This window comes from Anopheles aquasalis, chromosome 2, assembly GCF_943734665.1.
Source record: "Anopheles aquasalis chromosome 2, idAnoAquaMG_Q_19, whole genome shotgun sequence".
Classification (NCBI taxonomy): Eukaryota; Metazoa; Arthropoda; class Insecta; order Diptera; family Culicidae; genus Anopheles; species Anopheles aquasalis.
In genome coordinates this window covers 44,567,501-44,582,500 of record NC_064877.1, presented here as the reverse complement: position 1 = coordinate 44,582,500, position 15,000 = coordinate 44,567,501, and the positions used below count along the sequence as shown (strand labels likewise).

The 15,000-nt window shown below is 46.5% G+C and overlaps 2 protein-coding genes across 2 annotated transcripts in view; both read left to right on the top strand.

The window, feature by feature from the left end:
• The window catches only part of LOC126570471 (UNC93-like protein MFSD11), a 4,214-nt gene extending 197 nt beyond the window's left edge, over nucleotides 1-4,017 (top strand). Inside the window, exons 1-6 of the mRNA XM_050228248.1 lie at nucleotides 1-286; nucleotides 813-982; nucleotides 2,409-2,585; nucleotides 2,651-2,919; nucleotides 3,008-3,444; nucleotides 3,508-4,017. The exon at nucleotides 1-286 is cut by the window's left edge and continues 197 nt beyond it. Coding sequence (XP_050084205.1) covers nucleotides 197-286; nucleotides 813-982; nucleotides 2,409-2,585; nucleotides 2,651-2,919; nucleotides 3,008-3,444; nucleotides 3,508-3,672 — 1,308 coding nt within the window. The 5' untranslated portion in view covers nucleotides 1-196 and the 3' untranslated portion in view covers nucleotides 3,673-4,017. The remainder of the gene's footprint in view (nucleotides 287-812; nucleotides 983-2,408; nucleotides 2,586-2,650; nucleotides 2,920-3,007; nucleotides 3,445-3,507) is intronic.
• Nucleotides 4,018-9,986: 5,969 nt separating this feature from the next.
• The window catches only part of LOC126569474 (alpha-protein kinase 1), a 5,245-nt gene continuing 231 nt past the window's right edge, over nucleotides 9,987-15,000 (top strand). The window contains exons 1-7 of the mRNA XM_050226573.1: nucleotides 9,987-10,038; nucleotides 12,174-12,439; nucleotides 12,539-12,722; nucleotides 12,825-13,037; nucleotides 13,141-13,563; nucleotides 13,785-14,888; nucleotides 14,956-15,000. The exon at nucleotides 14,956-15,000 is cut by the window's right edge and continues 231 nt beyond it. Coding sequence (XP_050082530.1) covers nucleotides 10,018-10,038; nucleotides 12,174-12,439; nucleotides 12,539-12,722; nucleotides 12,825-13,037; nucleotides 13,141-13,563; nucleotides 13,785-14,888; nucleotides 14,956-15,000 — 2,256 coding nt within the window. The 5' untranslated portion in view covers nucleotides 9,987-10,017. The remainder of the gene's footprint in view (nucleotides 10,039-12,173; nucleotides 12,440-12,538; nucleotides 12,723-12,824; nucleotides 13,038-13,140; nucleotides 13,564-13,784; nucleotides 14,889-14,955) is intronic.

The window sequence follows — 15,000 nt, the reverse complement described above, 5'->3', positions numbered from 1 at the left end:
GAGAAAGTGGGCTGCTGCGAGCGAGTTGCGTGTTGGTTGGCGCGCGCCTCATTCGAAGTTGTACCGATGACGATCGCAGACGCGTCGCCGTAGTGTCCGTTGTAGTATTACCGAGTCGTTGCGTTGTGTTTTGTTGATTTTTCTTTTGTTTTGTTTGTTGTTATCGATAAGAACGGTCCGTAGCTAGTGCGTAACGATGGTGGAACATAATTTTGTCAACGTGTTCATGCTGGGCTTCGGTTTTATGCTGATTTTCACCTCCTTTCAAACGCTAGGCAACATCGAGGTAAGGCCAAATTTTCAATTGCGATCTGCTGATTGAACCATTTCCGGCAGCCAGAGCCGTAGAGCTAGAGTCTTTAGAATTCGTCAATCAGCGTTCCACGGTGAGCGGCGGACTGGCAATCAGCCGCTTCACGCCTGAATCGGTAAATCCGCGTGAAAGGAAGGAAACACAACCGTCCGCCCCCTCGCTAAAGTGGCTGGCTTTTTGAAGTGCCTCACGAACGGTAGCGAAGTGACTCCGTGGCACGCTGATCGATCAATTGTAATACCCGTAATAGGAGAGGTGGGGCCTGTTGGGGCACGTAAATATTGTTGCTTTTGCCTTTAAAGTTCACTTTCTCTCGATTTCGTAAGCTACGTTAAACCGGTTTTTTTTAAAGACTGGAATAACTGAAGCAGTCAAGGCAACCTTCTGGTCGATTACGGCAACGCCTGTTTTCGAAGGTCACTCAAATACATGCTGTTCCGATTAAACATTTTTCGTATTCTATATCACCCCACGCGCGCCCACACACGGCGCCATACAGCAAACCATCATCGACAGTATCAAGAAGGACGAACCCTCATTCACTGGAGATGGCTATACGAGCCTGGCTATCATCTATGCTGCACTATCTTTATCAAACTGGGTTACACCGTCCGTACTCTCGGCAATTGGGCCACGATTAGCCATGATTATCGGCGCCGTCACATATTGGTAAGTTTAATCTTAATTGTTGCAGGTTAGCACACAGGCAGGCACACGTTGCGCTGTAAGATCAGCCCCGCGCAGGTCCATTGTAGGCTTTGCTCTGGATTTAATGTCGTCATTAGCTTGGAATGCAGCCATTACACAAAGGTTCTCAAGAGACGACCAAGCAGCGCTGCTCTGGAATCAATCAAATAGATTCAAAGGGTGCTTGAAACGTTGCACTCTTTATAGCTTTGTTCAAACGCGTACAACATACGCCGCTGGTCGAACAGAGCACATGTGCCTGTCCCAGCCTGCGCATCGAATGAGTATGATAACGCACAGATAACGCGCTCTAGTGAGTTATGCTCGGGTCGGGTATTCTGGGCCGGTTCAATCTTCAACTGCTATGGATGGCGAAACAACCGATCAGAATAATATTTTTCAGTCCGTTTCTTATCCAGCCAAACTTGATTTGAGACTGGTTTAGATGTGTCCCACTAGTTTGACTGGTTTTAAAAGCACCACCTTTGTGCATAACGTGCGCCAGTGCTTGGAGAGCAACGTTATTTGAGAATTAGTCAATGCAAATAAGAACGATGAATGCTGTGCCGTTCTTGAGTGCCAGATGGTTTCGTGCCCTCATTTGAACGTCGGTCTTGACATTGATCATGTCTTGTTTTTGCTTAACCGTATGCAAATTCACGATGTAATGTTTCTGGTCAATTTTGTGTCGAGGACATTTGGACCATTCGGCAAGGCCAACAAGTCTGGCACGTCTTCAAATCGGACGATCCGTATCTGTACCATTTCGATCAGCACCAACGTGTGCTTGGTGTAAGTAAAATTGATGACTAATTTGTTTTGCGTTATCCGCCTACCATGCTTGTGACCACCATGGTCAACTTTTATGCTAAAATTATCGTCTTTTTCATTTAAGATTATCCTCCCACAGCTATTTGACCTTCTAATAGATTTATAGCGATAGCCTTCACCTAATAATTCCCGATGCTGAGAAAAAAACAAATGTTGTAATATCCTTTTAGTTGATTTCTTTTTGCCTACAAATCTTTTTGAAATGGAACATTTCTTTTCGTATTTTCTTGCATAATCTTCATAAGCCGATTTTTGAAACAACTTAACATGTATATTTTTAGTGGCAAGCTATTATTAGCGGATTTACTCGTAATCTGAAATGCATGATCAGATCTGGCGATTATGTAACCCAGTAAGCGCCCTGATAGTAAATTCAGGATCATTTCTGAATAATAAGGACTATATCGACAGAATTTAGCATAAAGGTGAAACTGATCTTCATTTTATGCGTCCCTCTCTGCTTTGAAGATGATGGATTACTTTCCTGAATTCATTTTAATTTCCTGATGCATAACTCTTGTATGGTCTTCTGTTCCGGTGTCTGTACAAAACTAACATTTGGTTCTTTTATCTTCAGCTTATTTATGGCATGCTTCTTCGTACCACACGTGGCACTGCTGTACCTGTTCAGTGTTGTGCTTGGTGCTGGCGCAGCTCTCATCTGGACCGGCCAAGGCACATATCTATCGCAATGCAGCAACAACGAAACCATCTCCAGAAACTCTGGAGTGTTCTGGGCTATGCTTCAAATGAGGTAATGAAAACAAACACAACACACAATACATTACTAACTCTGTTTCCCTTTCCATCTCGTTGCAGTATGTTTTTCGGCAATTTGTTGGTGTTTTTCACGTTCCAAGGCAAAACGCATATCGACGTGGAAACGCGCACGATCGTTTTCTCGGTCCTGGTCGCAGTAGGCATCCTGGGTACGGTTATGCTCTCCTGCCTCAGGCGTCCTATCGCCGACCAAGATGCGGCCACGGAACTAACAGCACCTGCCACACCAAAACAAGCATTCGTTGATGCGATACAGTTGTTCAAGACGAAGCGGATGATACTGCTCAGTATTACTTTCGTGTACACTGGTAAGAAAATCGATTTCTAACAAATGAAATGATAACGATGCGATCCTTCCACGTGACACTCCTTTTTTAATTTACTTTGTATTTGTAGGCCTTTCCCTGTCGTTCTTCAGTGGCGTTTATGGGTCGAGTGTTGGTTTTACCACTGCCATTGGCACGTCGGCAAAGCAATTGGTTGGCCTGAACGGTGTATTCATCGGAATCGGTGAAGTTGTCGGTGGCGTTGCGTTCGGGTTGCTCGGTACCAGAATCACTACTAGATACGGGCGCGATCCGGTCGTGATAGTCGGAGGAGTGTTGCATTTGATTTCCTACTTCCTCGTGTTCATCAACCTGCCCAACGTGGCTCCTTTTGGCAATACGGACGAAGTGTCGTATATCAATCCACCAAGCGCCATTGTGGCAATGCTCTGCTCGCTGCTGCTAGGGTTCGGTGATGCTTGCTTCAACACGCAGTGTTACTCCATGCTGGGCGGAGTATTCAAGAACCAACCGGCTGAAGCCTTCGCAATCTTCAAGTTCACACAGGTATGAGACAAATTAGCGAGCAATTGAATCTTTTATTTAACACACCATTCTCCTATCTTCCAGTCGATCGCTGCTGCGGCCAGCTTTGTGTATTCCTCGCATTTCGGGCTCCACGTTCAGTTGCTCATTTTGGTGGTCTTAACTATCATCGGAACTACAACGTTCTGTCTCGTGGAGTTCTCTGTGAAGAAGGAGCGTGTGGAGGTTGAGAAAAAATATGAAGAATAGAGCCTGTATTCTGCCGTCCACACAGCAAACATTCCATGTGTATCAATTACGTTGCTCGCATGCACACGTAATTCATCAAACGTTAACATTCCTACGCTTGTGGTAATACGAGGATTGATTTTAACTTCCATTCTTACACAAGACTTGTGCAATTTATCGTGATGAAACTAAACAAATTGTATAGTTAACGTACTGTGGTGGACAATTTGTGTTCTTTCCACTACTGCTTTGCTCATAAACCTGTGGTCGCATGGGAAGCCAAAAATGTGAAATTTGACGAGATCAAATAAAAAGTGTGTATGGATATGAAAGCAATTATAATAAAGGAACAATAACCTTCTTATAAAAAAACATTTTCCTTATTTATAACTATTCGCGCTCAACAGATGTAACAACTGGCGAACGAACACTACTAGGTGCGTCAGTAGAATCCTTTAGTTACCTTCATCAGGTGGTGCGGATGGCCAGTCGGTGTTGTTCACTTACAGTTTGCCATGCACTCTGTATCTGTCCAGGACACCAATGGCTTAGTCCGTCAGCTATCACTCTCATGGTATGGCCAGATGAATTAAGTCACTCTCTGCTCTTGCGTTACACTACAATGATGTGCTCACATAATGCCTACAGTTTTGTGCGGTGAGAAGTTTTCCATTTTCCTTCTTCCTATAAATAACAGAAAATAACAGAACAGAAGACTCCACCTCGCAATCAAAGCGAGATCTTTTCATTATTTTTTAACTATTCTGGTAAAAAATGCAGGTGGTTTTTGGAAAAGTCGATGTGCAGGAGATGCACTTGATCTGTGTGGCGTTAGGATGTGCTTTTGTCCTGAAGAAATTTAATTAATAAGATATTTGGCTACTGTATGCTTGGTGGATGAGGTTCAATAGCTATTTAAAGGAGTATGAAACTAATTTCTGATCAAACGGATATCATAGGATTGACAAAAAACAAGCAGCCATATATGTAATTATTATTCCATGTATCATTCACTGCACAGCACGCATCAAAAAAGTAAATACTTTCCGAGATAAGATCACCTTAGCCACAGATACAGTTTACCCAGTCATATGTGCGGTGCAATAGAATGATAATGATATACATTGTCGATCGATTGATGTTTGATTGGCGTACTGTTCGGTTGAGTGAATATTCAGAAAGCGTAAAATCGGTCGTTTTGCCTCATCTAACCTAGCAAATCATCCATGCAGAAGTTTTGATGCATTCGTATCATTGCAGTGCACGCTACAGCATCGACTTCCATCAGAAGAAGTAAATTTCTGGACTTTAAATTATCTATGAATAGATTTAGATAAAGCGCGATGTAAATGATGTGCTTGAAAAGCAGCCATCAATTTATGGAAGCTATAAAAATGCAAAATATCATCCAAATGCTCAATCGTCTACCACTCAAACAGCCTCAAAAGTCCCAGAACTGGGTTGCTAGAAAGCGCCCACGAAACACCGCTTCGCATGATGCTTAGACATGGACATAGAAATCTATTTGTAGCGTTTATGACAAATGGCCGGACCGGCAGCCGGACCCAATCCAGCTCCGATGCCACCATCGCTGACCGCCCAAGCCCAAGACGGCCAAGCGAAATCAACCGGAACGCACCCGTTTGGCCGATAAAGCGGCCCAAGTTAGTAGAAGGGGAACCGCGGTGTATTGAAAGAAAAAGTAAGTGAAATGTTGGTACGTGAGCTGGTTTAATCACGAAACGTCTACGGTGCACATGCCCAATCGGTCGAGCCAACGTCATGGACGTGCGTGCTGGCTGTTAACTAGGACTACTAACGGAAATCGAGTCGAGCTTTGGCCCATGATCGCAACCACTAGCCGCGTAGCTTTGGAACCAGCGTGGTTCCCGATGAGGATGTGACCATTGGCATCTGGTGACTTATGGGTATGCTGTGCACAAACGTACTTGCGAGACCTGACCGGTGCGTTGGCAAGGCTATTATTATAAGGAAGTTCCTGCACGTTCCTCTCATGCGAACAAACATTCCATCACCAGTGAATGAAAGATTAAGCAAAACCAACATCGTTTCGCAACATTTCATAATGTCTTTCGTTGCTCGAGAAAATATTACATCGCACAAAGTAAATGAAAATCGAAAACATAACCAGATAAGGCTTAACAACAGCCACCAGCCAGCTGCAAACCGAACAGCAAAGCTCCTGTAGCACCATTAATTGACCAAAGCACTAGCTCTGGAGAGGATTACTTTGGAGGAGCGATAGTTATGTTTTCACTTTTTTTTCTTCATCTCTCCTTCAAACTCCAGCTTCAAAAGATACATACAGAGCCAATGCTGTTGATCGAACAAGTGATTTCAAGTAGCGAATCATCGTTTTCGCCTACGCATGGATTGTGTGTTGTCTACGCTCGATGCGTTTCGGACAGAAAAATGGGCTTTTTTTATGCGTGTTAGGACAGCATACACGCTCAGCGAGAAACCATCCTAATGAAAGCGAATATGATTTGACACGTGTTCGGCATAAACGCTGCGGTGCTGAGCGAGCAGTTGGAACAATTACGAGATCAGTCAACCTCTGCGCGAGTCCGTACCACATGACGAATGGTTGGGATGATTATGTACTGACTCTGTCTTTAGTCAGGTGAAAACACTCGATGGCACATGTGATGGCATCCAACCCATGGAATCGCGGGGAAAATGTTAGCCATCAGCACAATGTCAAGCTCAAGTCGGACATATCGCATAAAAATGGCTTTACAACGCTCAACTGTTTTCGTTTGAGTATTAAGGCTGTACGTTTGTTAAGTCATGTCATGTTTATCACTTTCGGCTCCTGCTCTTAAGATACTACTTAGTTACCAGGCGCGAAAACCGACGAGCACCGCTGTCCTCCAAGTTGATAGCAAACCAATTCTTTGGTCAATAGTTTAGGATAGATTTATTCATCTCTTATTCAAATGAAAAACATGGTGTTTAATGGGTTTTACCAGAATCACAAGCCATTCATAATCGATTCGACCCCAAGCAAACATAAAATATGTTTCATTAAAAAGCTTTTGGATTTAAACAACCAAAAACGATGCAAAACGAATAGAATATTAATATTTGAATATTAAAATTACTCTACTACACTCCCGTGGAATGCCAACCGCGCAATAATCATCTCTATTCGTACCGATAACTAAACCATCTTACCAGCTTCCCTCCAGACCGTGCGGGCATCACTAATGGGGCATGTAATAATGCTCCGTTACAATGCAGCCACCCTCACGCAATGGAGAAGAAAAACAAGCCAAACAGCCGAAGCGTCGAAGCAGCTGTTTGCTGTCTCGTAATCTCACAAGCATCAACGGCAAACACCGAAACCTATTATCATTGGCAAACTCCTGGCGAGAGCCTGGCGCAAGATTATAGCCAGCGGACTGGACACAGGAGAAAACAGAGAGAGAGAGAGAGATGCGAGAAGGACCAACGGATCCAATCCGGTGTAGGAAAAGTTTGGCACCAACGGTATGTCCGGTGTGTGGCCAGGGGTGTGCCACGGTGCTCGCGGTATCACGCTTGGTCGCTGCAATTGGTGCACTCATGACTGCACACATGATGTGTTTTAGGTGCGGGTTGCGGTCCGAAAGTGTGGCGAAAGAAAGTTGCCAACGACAAGAGCCCTTTTCTATTTAGCCAGAAGTGCATCTCGACTCGGCCCAGCAGCGGGTCCGCCGCTGCCTCCACGAGACTTTCGCGGTTGTCCGCGGTGATCTGATCGTTCAATTCGACGATCGAGACCTGCGACTTTCGAGAGCCAATCCGATCGCCGCGCGCGCAATTGTTGAGCTCGGTGAGCATGCATTTTCATGGCTTGCCAACGTTGCGATTCCATTTGCGCCCAACCCCTATGCTGCTTAGTTTGCATTTCCAGACACAAACGTACGCCACAACACGCCGCCTACAGTGCAGAAATCGAAAGTCATTGATTAATTGCAAAAGAAAACAGCGAAATTGATTTATCTCACAGTCGACACAGGGACCGGGACAGGCCCCGTGATTAAGGGATGGTGGATGATTAAGGGATGGTGGTGGAGGGCCGTCTAGAAGCAAACAGAGGACGGTGCTCCTGCACGGACCAGGGGCAGGGTCTAATGGAGCACACCCCCACCCTCTGGTCAATTTTCTCTCAATGATTTGATTAACCACAGACACAATGAGATGGAGTTCCGGGGTGGGATGGGGATAACATACCAATGAGATCCGCAGCAGTGCCGGAGGTGCCACCTGATCGTTCTGCTGATTCCCACGCGAACGGGCAGAGCCGGCACCCTCCAAGACTAGACCGTTCACGTGTGAACGGCGAATCGGCGAGGTTCAATTAACTGCTTCGCCTTTGCACACTTTCTATCGTTGGGGGGGGGGGGGGTCTCTTGGCATCCGGGAGTCTTCGGTAGAACAGTACAAAGATGCCTCTTTCTGCTATATTCTAACCTGGGTATGGTTTTCGCTCCAGGTTCTCGGTATAATGCGCACTAAGGTAGAGAAAAGGCGAATGTACCAATAAATTGAGCAATTCTCTGAGCACCAAGTGGTTTGTTTGTTTTGCCCTTTTATGTTTGTTGCAAGTAAAGATTGTCGAATAAAACCTCGAATACTTGTGGAATACCCAGAATATTTACCTTAGTCTGGAATTATTGATTACTACTGGGAGAGCGATGGCCATTAGCGATGACACAATGACTTGCATAGGCTACTTTGCTTGTGCATTTACTGTTTTGTGCATGCTAACTATGATCAAGCATAAGCATCATCCATCATGGGCTCAGTGCATCGGACCAATCTGATCCTGTATGCTTGCAAACATCAAAGTACTCGTGCAGTATTCAAGCCACTTTGTTAGTGCAGAAGCTACCGTTGACACCGTTTTCGCCAGCATATGAGCCACTTGGACCGACGCCCTGTGCAGCACTGCACTTCTCCATTTCCAATGGACAACTCATAAATCGCCAGTTCCACTCTACCACGCCGAACTCCCGCAACGACCGGTCTGGAACAGGTTTACGCGAGAGTAACCGCGGTGGCTATGATTTGTGCTTAACATGGGCATCCATTGCACTATGCTGCACGCACTGACAGTGCGCGCATGTGCACCATCACACGTGTCGCTCTTGGCGCCAAGACCTCGGCCAATGTCAGGGTCGTTCAGCGCCGATCGATGCCTTGCTGTGCGGTTGGACACTGCGTAAAATCGAGATACACCGGATCAAGTAATACCTCACACAGATACCCCGCGGGAATGCTGGATGCTTCAGGAATCATCCATCCTCCCTTTGATAGCCGCAACTTTCGCGATCAGTTCGACGACACATCAGTAAGTGTCGCGGAATGGTCCTCTAATGCTTAAGCGCGTGAATGCGCACATGCACACCTCGAGGGCCTAATTTCGCAAACAAAGTACAGCAGCACTGGCTGCTCCCGACTTCCGTTTTGCCCCGAAGGACCCAACATTACTGGATGCTTACTGGCATACCTCGGCACCATGCCAGTCACCATGCATTTGGTACCGTGATTGGTCTGCGCCATGGGCCAGGGCCATGTGTGGTCCACTATTGCGGGCCGGTTGTGTGTGAGGTAGCGACGATAGCCGTGGTGGAAGAGACAACAAGAGCGAGCAAGGCAGTAGCAGTAGGTGACTGAAGAGCACTCGCTTGAGGGCGGCTATCGGAACGGCACGCCACCACCACCATACTCCGGTATGCAGCTGGCATGCTTATTGCTCCGGGTCCGGCCTGGGGATGGCCGCGTTGTTTTCACTTGTTCGCACTCCAGCGAACCAGCGGTACATCGGTCGAAGCAGCGGTTTTCGCGCGCAGTTACTGTCCGGACGTCGTCGCGATACGTGGTTGCACTCTCTCTCGACGAGCCGATTAGGAAGGAAAACCGGATGCACGGTCCCGTAGCGTGCGGGTCTCGATAAGGAAAATGTGCAGTTAGGTTGTGCTCGCGTAGGTTTTCGTGTGGCAAAGGCTTCATTTTGCTGTAAAATTCATGGTGTAGAACATGCAAACAGCACGTGTGTTTCGTCGATCACCGATTGATCTTCGTACGGACACGCGATAATCGATCGGTGCGGTTCTGTTGTTCTAATGCTTTGGCTTTCTTTCGTTTATCCATGCAGCTGATTTTGCGTTTTTAGAGTGATTATCCTAGAAAAGTGTCCCAAACAGCTCCAGAGAGTCGTAAAGTGCAAGTGAAACTTAAATCCGTTCGTTCACCAAGGGTTGACGGTGATTAAGCGTGTCAAACGTGAAGCAACCGCGTTCACGATCAACGGTGTTGTCTCTGTGCCAGCCTGTGCAACGGTTATTAGCGGAGAAAATGGCCATTCAGATGAAACAAGTGAGTGTTGACGACCGAAGACGAAGCCACAGCCACACGGCGAGCGTGTACCTGCGCGATCTTGTCTTGTCATTTGAAAGCCTTTCCCTATTCGGCGGTCCTAGCCGTGGTGTGGTGTTGGTCAAGAAAGACAGAGAAATCGCAGGATCGTGCATGCAGGATTGGTTTGCTGCCGAGTTTATGGCGACGATAGAAAGCGGTGGTAGTGTGGAGCTGCGAGACGGTGACGGGGATTTTTTCGGCGAAACTGTACCAACTGCCCGATAACGATCATAATCTAGAGATGCATAGAGAAGATAACTGCACGCAGTGAAATTAAACGATGATTATGGATAGGTGGCAGTGCAACTGAACATGCTAATAAGAGATTATACAGTTGGTTAGAGTTGAAATTCTAAAACCTACATAGATCTTCTCATTTTTTGTTTTTTGTATGGAACTTTTCGCGTTGAATCCTTCTAATATATCCTGTGTCCAGTATCCAGTATGTTTCGTTATCTTGTCAGTTAGTTTTATCTTGTGTCGTAGTCGTTTATGATAGGATTTTCTGTTACGTATACGATTAACTTTTCACTTTTTCTGGTAAACGCCACTCAGACACACTTCGTGCTCTACAAGGATATGAGAAATTCTAATTCACTTCTGACCAGTAAGTGATGAGAATAAAACAGTAAATCATAGGATATCTTAAGGATGTGAGCTATTAACAAGTGTGTATAGGTTTCACTGACATTTTTTATTTACTCTTAATTCACTAGATGATAACACTTTTCATTTATAGAGCCTTTATCAAAACCAATATTGGTTAATATGTTAATTGAAGACAAAGAAACAATACTTCAAAAACCCACAAACTACACCTTTTCAAACCAATTAATGAAATTATCTGTAAAGCATTCTGCAGTAAATTCAGCGGCTATTACTGATATTTATTAACATGGTTTTGTTAAGTATGGGTATGAGAATCAAACTTTGTTAGTTTAATCAATGGGTTAAATTGAAAAGAAAGTGTGTTGTAATTTTTCTATAGCTTTTTTGTCCTCAAACATAACATCGCTCTAATCCGCTGGAAGTACCTGGGACACACGACGTTGCATTTGCATGTTAATCTAATCAACCCTGTAACATTTCGTTCCTCACGGTGCTGTGCAGTCACAGTTACTAGGTTGTTTTGTAGTGTTTCGATTCCTTCTAAATCAAAACTTTTGTCTAAATGTTATGTCGCGTTTTATCTTGATGTTATGTGTTAGATCACGTAATATTGCTTCCAATAAATACACAGTTGATTTTATAGATGAAAAACTTTTAAAAAAATGAAGAAAATGTCTTGCACAGAATCACAAGTTTTCTTACTGCAACAATCAGCTTAGACACACAAATAGAATCTTGCGGTTGTTTCTACTGGAATGGCAGGACATGTGCTAGTGAGAACAACTGTACAAGAAAGATCTTTAGTTTTACTAATGTTCTCACAGTTATTGTAGCTAAGCCATAAACAACAATCACTGAAACTTAAAAAGTACCATTTTGGCAGCAATTAGAATTAAAAAATTTCATTTAACGTTATGACTCACTAGATAGAAGAATAAAATGAAAAATAGAAAATAGTTGATGGATAACTAGAAACAAAATAGGGGCATTACTTGCAGTCAATTATTATTACTAGTATTACATCAGTTAGGAGAGTATAAAATGATGAGAGAGACTCTACGTTAAAGCTAATGAGTCTTCCCTTCCTCATGATAAAAAAAACATATAGTGCTAACTGTTTAAGCAACAATTTATCATCTTATGCTGCATGTGCAGAGCTGCAGTCACTGCCGAGGGCAATCGATTCCTTCTAGCAGCATGTATAGAAACACTGGCACTGAACTACTGCCAATAGCGGTCCATCTCGGTGGACAAGTTATTGAACCGATGTGTGTCTGGCAATCCGTACATACCGTAGTCGTATTACACACCTAGCTATTACACAGTTCGACGAGCAAACAAGCTCTTAATCTTAAGCAGCAATTACCCTCCGACTCACTTTGTCCTCCGGTGAGCGTCAGCGCATGACACACAGAGGCAGCGACGGCGTGAAAATCCCGTTAAGCGAAACAACTCCTCAAAAACCAGAATGTCTCCATTTCCAGATCCAGCTTTTCCTGCTGCTCTCGCTCGCCATCATCCTCGGTATCGCTGGGGATCGGGCACCACCGTTCAAGCCATTACTTCCGCCCTCCGGCTACACACCCAAGGTTCCGCTGATGTTCCCAAGCTTCGTCCCCAAGTCACGCCATATGCTCGGCCACCACAGTAGCAGCAGCAGCGGAAGCCTTAAGCCCTACATGACGCAATTCCGTGCTGGTACACGGCTGGCTCCAGTAGCGATCAGGCCTGCTCCTTCGATGATTATGAGGTTTGCTTTACCTGCTACCGTTCTTCACAGATTCGATCTCTCCCGTTGTACAGATTACTCTAACTACGCCATTTTGCTTCCGCTCCAACGATTTCCCAGTTTGAAAAGACCCATCAAATCCATTCTAAGCCACCCTTCGCTTATGAAGCAACCGCTACTGAAACGGCCATCACCGTTGGCTTTCACCAGTGGGGTCAGCGCCAGCATCAAGCACCACAAGTTCCTGAGCTCACCACCGGTGGGACCGAGCACGGGAGAAATTGTGTTCGAGAAACTGAAACCGGTATGTGTGGGCCCCGGATGCAAGCGCCACTGGCAAGGACGATCAACGGTAAACACAACCCAATGTTCCAATGTTTCGATCTTGCTTGCTCCCTCTCGCCAGATCACCACCAAGCTTACGGCGCACAAGGACGGTGCCATACATACGATACCGGCCCCGAATCTGGGTCTGACGAAGGCCCCGAAAGCACCGAACCAGATCCGCGTGACTTCCTACGAGGACAGCAACAAGCTGGAGATTGAGGTTAAAACGACCAAGCCCACGTTCAGCACGGCTTACACGGCCAAACCGCTCGCCTACCAGCTGCATCCGACGGTAAGCGAATGTGTCCCACATTCATCGGGCCTTTCACCCAGATCCCCGGTGGTTCTGGTGGATCATCATACGAGTCTCTTTTGCTTGACTGCCCCTCTTTCAGCCATCGCCCATCGTGGTAGGAGGACCGTACAAACATCATGCGATTAATAACCACCAGTACCAGGTGACCGAGGAACACTCGAACGATGTGACGATCGGGGATCCGTTTTCGGGCAAAAAGACGTACTTTGCACCCGATCCCGATCCATCGCTACCAAGCAAATCGCTCATCCCGACCTCGGATCCCCTGAGTACGCCAAGCAATGGCAAATACGCACCATCATCCGACTTGCTACTACAGTCGGGCCATCACCAGCAGCAGCAGCTACACTATCCCATTCAACCGCAAACCAGTGCGTCGGCCGTGATTCAGTACGTCAATGCGGTGCCCCAGGGCAGCTACGCCATTCCACTGGCAACGCAACCGCAGCTGCAGCAACACATCCTACAGCAGACGGCCATGCTGCAGGAGATGCCCGTTTCGGTTAGTGTTTTGGCGCAGCCCGATAGTAGTGCTGCCGGCCATGAGGCCCACCAAGAGGCCCACCATCATCATCATCATCACCAACATCACCCTCACAATCATCAATACCATCACGCCTGATCGCACTAATCACCTCCCTCTCTCTCTCTCACACATACACGCTCTAATCCATTGCCATTATCCTTCGCTTTTCGCTTCCCTCTCCCTTCGTTTCATTCCAGCTCTATAATCCTACCTATCTCGTGACCCAATCCAACAACCTTTTCAATACCCACCAGCAGCAGGGTGCGGTCAATCTCTTCAAGCCCGACAACCACTTCCTAGGCGCAGTGCAGCATCAGCAGCAGCAGCAGCAAGTGCACCAGCTGCACACGCAAACACCTGCTCCGGCGGTGCTGTTTAATACGTTCAGCAATTACAAGCACGCCGAACCGGCGGCCAGCACCGGCCAGATCCTGACGGCAACACAGGATCAGCTGCACGAACTGCAGTCGGTCGTCAGCCAGATACAGCTCAACGACATTCATCAGCAGCATCATCATCATCCTCTTCAGCAGCAGCAGGAACAGTCGGTGGATATGCCGACGTATGCGCAGCTGGTTGGCCACGAACAGCCGGCCATTCATCAGCAGCAGTTGCCTCAGCTGAATCAACTGGAGCAGCAGCTTCAACAGCAGCTCATTCAGCAGCACCAGCAGGACAGCAGTGGACAGACGCAGCGTCCGATGACCGATGCCGAGGTAGCCCATCTTCTGAACTACGGTATGATCAACTTGCACAGCAACCTAGCACCGAGCGACTACTACCACTACCAGGTGGATCAACCGACGACGGCGGGATCAGCAACATCATCCCAGCAGCCCGTGCACGCGTTCTACGAGCTGTCCGAGCGGCAAAAGGAAAACGATCGTATCCTGGCGCAAGCCCAACAGGATCTCTACCATCAGCAGCAACAGCAACAACAGTACCAACAGCAACAGCAGCATCACTACCAGCAGCAAATGCAACAGCAGCAGCGGCAGGAAGTTCAGCAACAGTACCAACCGGTGCAGTCGGAGGGAGCTCCGGCCAGTTCCGATTACCTGAAGGCCTACCAGGAACATCAGCAAGCCGTCTCAAATATCCTCGGTTTGCGTGACCAACCAGCTGGTGGGGACAACCAGCTTCAACCAGCGCAGCAGCATTACTCCTATCAGCGAAACCAGCAGCAGCAACAGCAGCAACAGCTACAGCAGGCAGTCGGAAGTACGATTGCACCCCAAACCACCCATAGTCCTTTGAGGATATACGTGCCCGAGGATGTCGAGCATGAGTATTCCAATAGTGTTAGTATGCCATGAAAACCCATGATTGGGAAGTATATTCTTAACTGGTCATTTTTAACTGATGCAGGTACACGCTCAGAAGCGGATGGATGAGATTGATTTTGAGTATGCC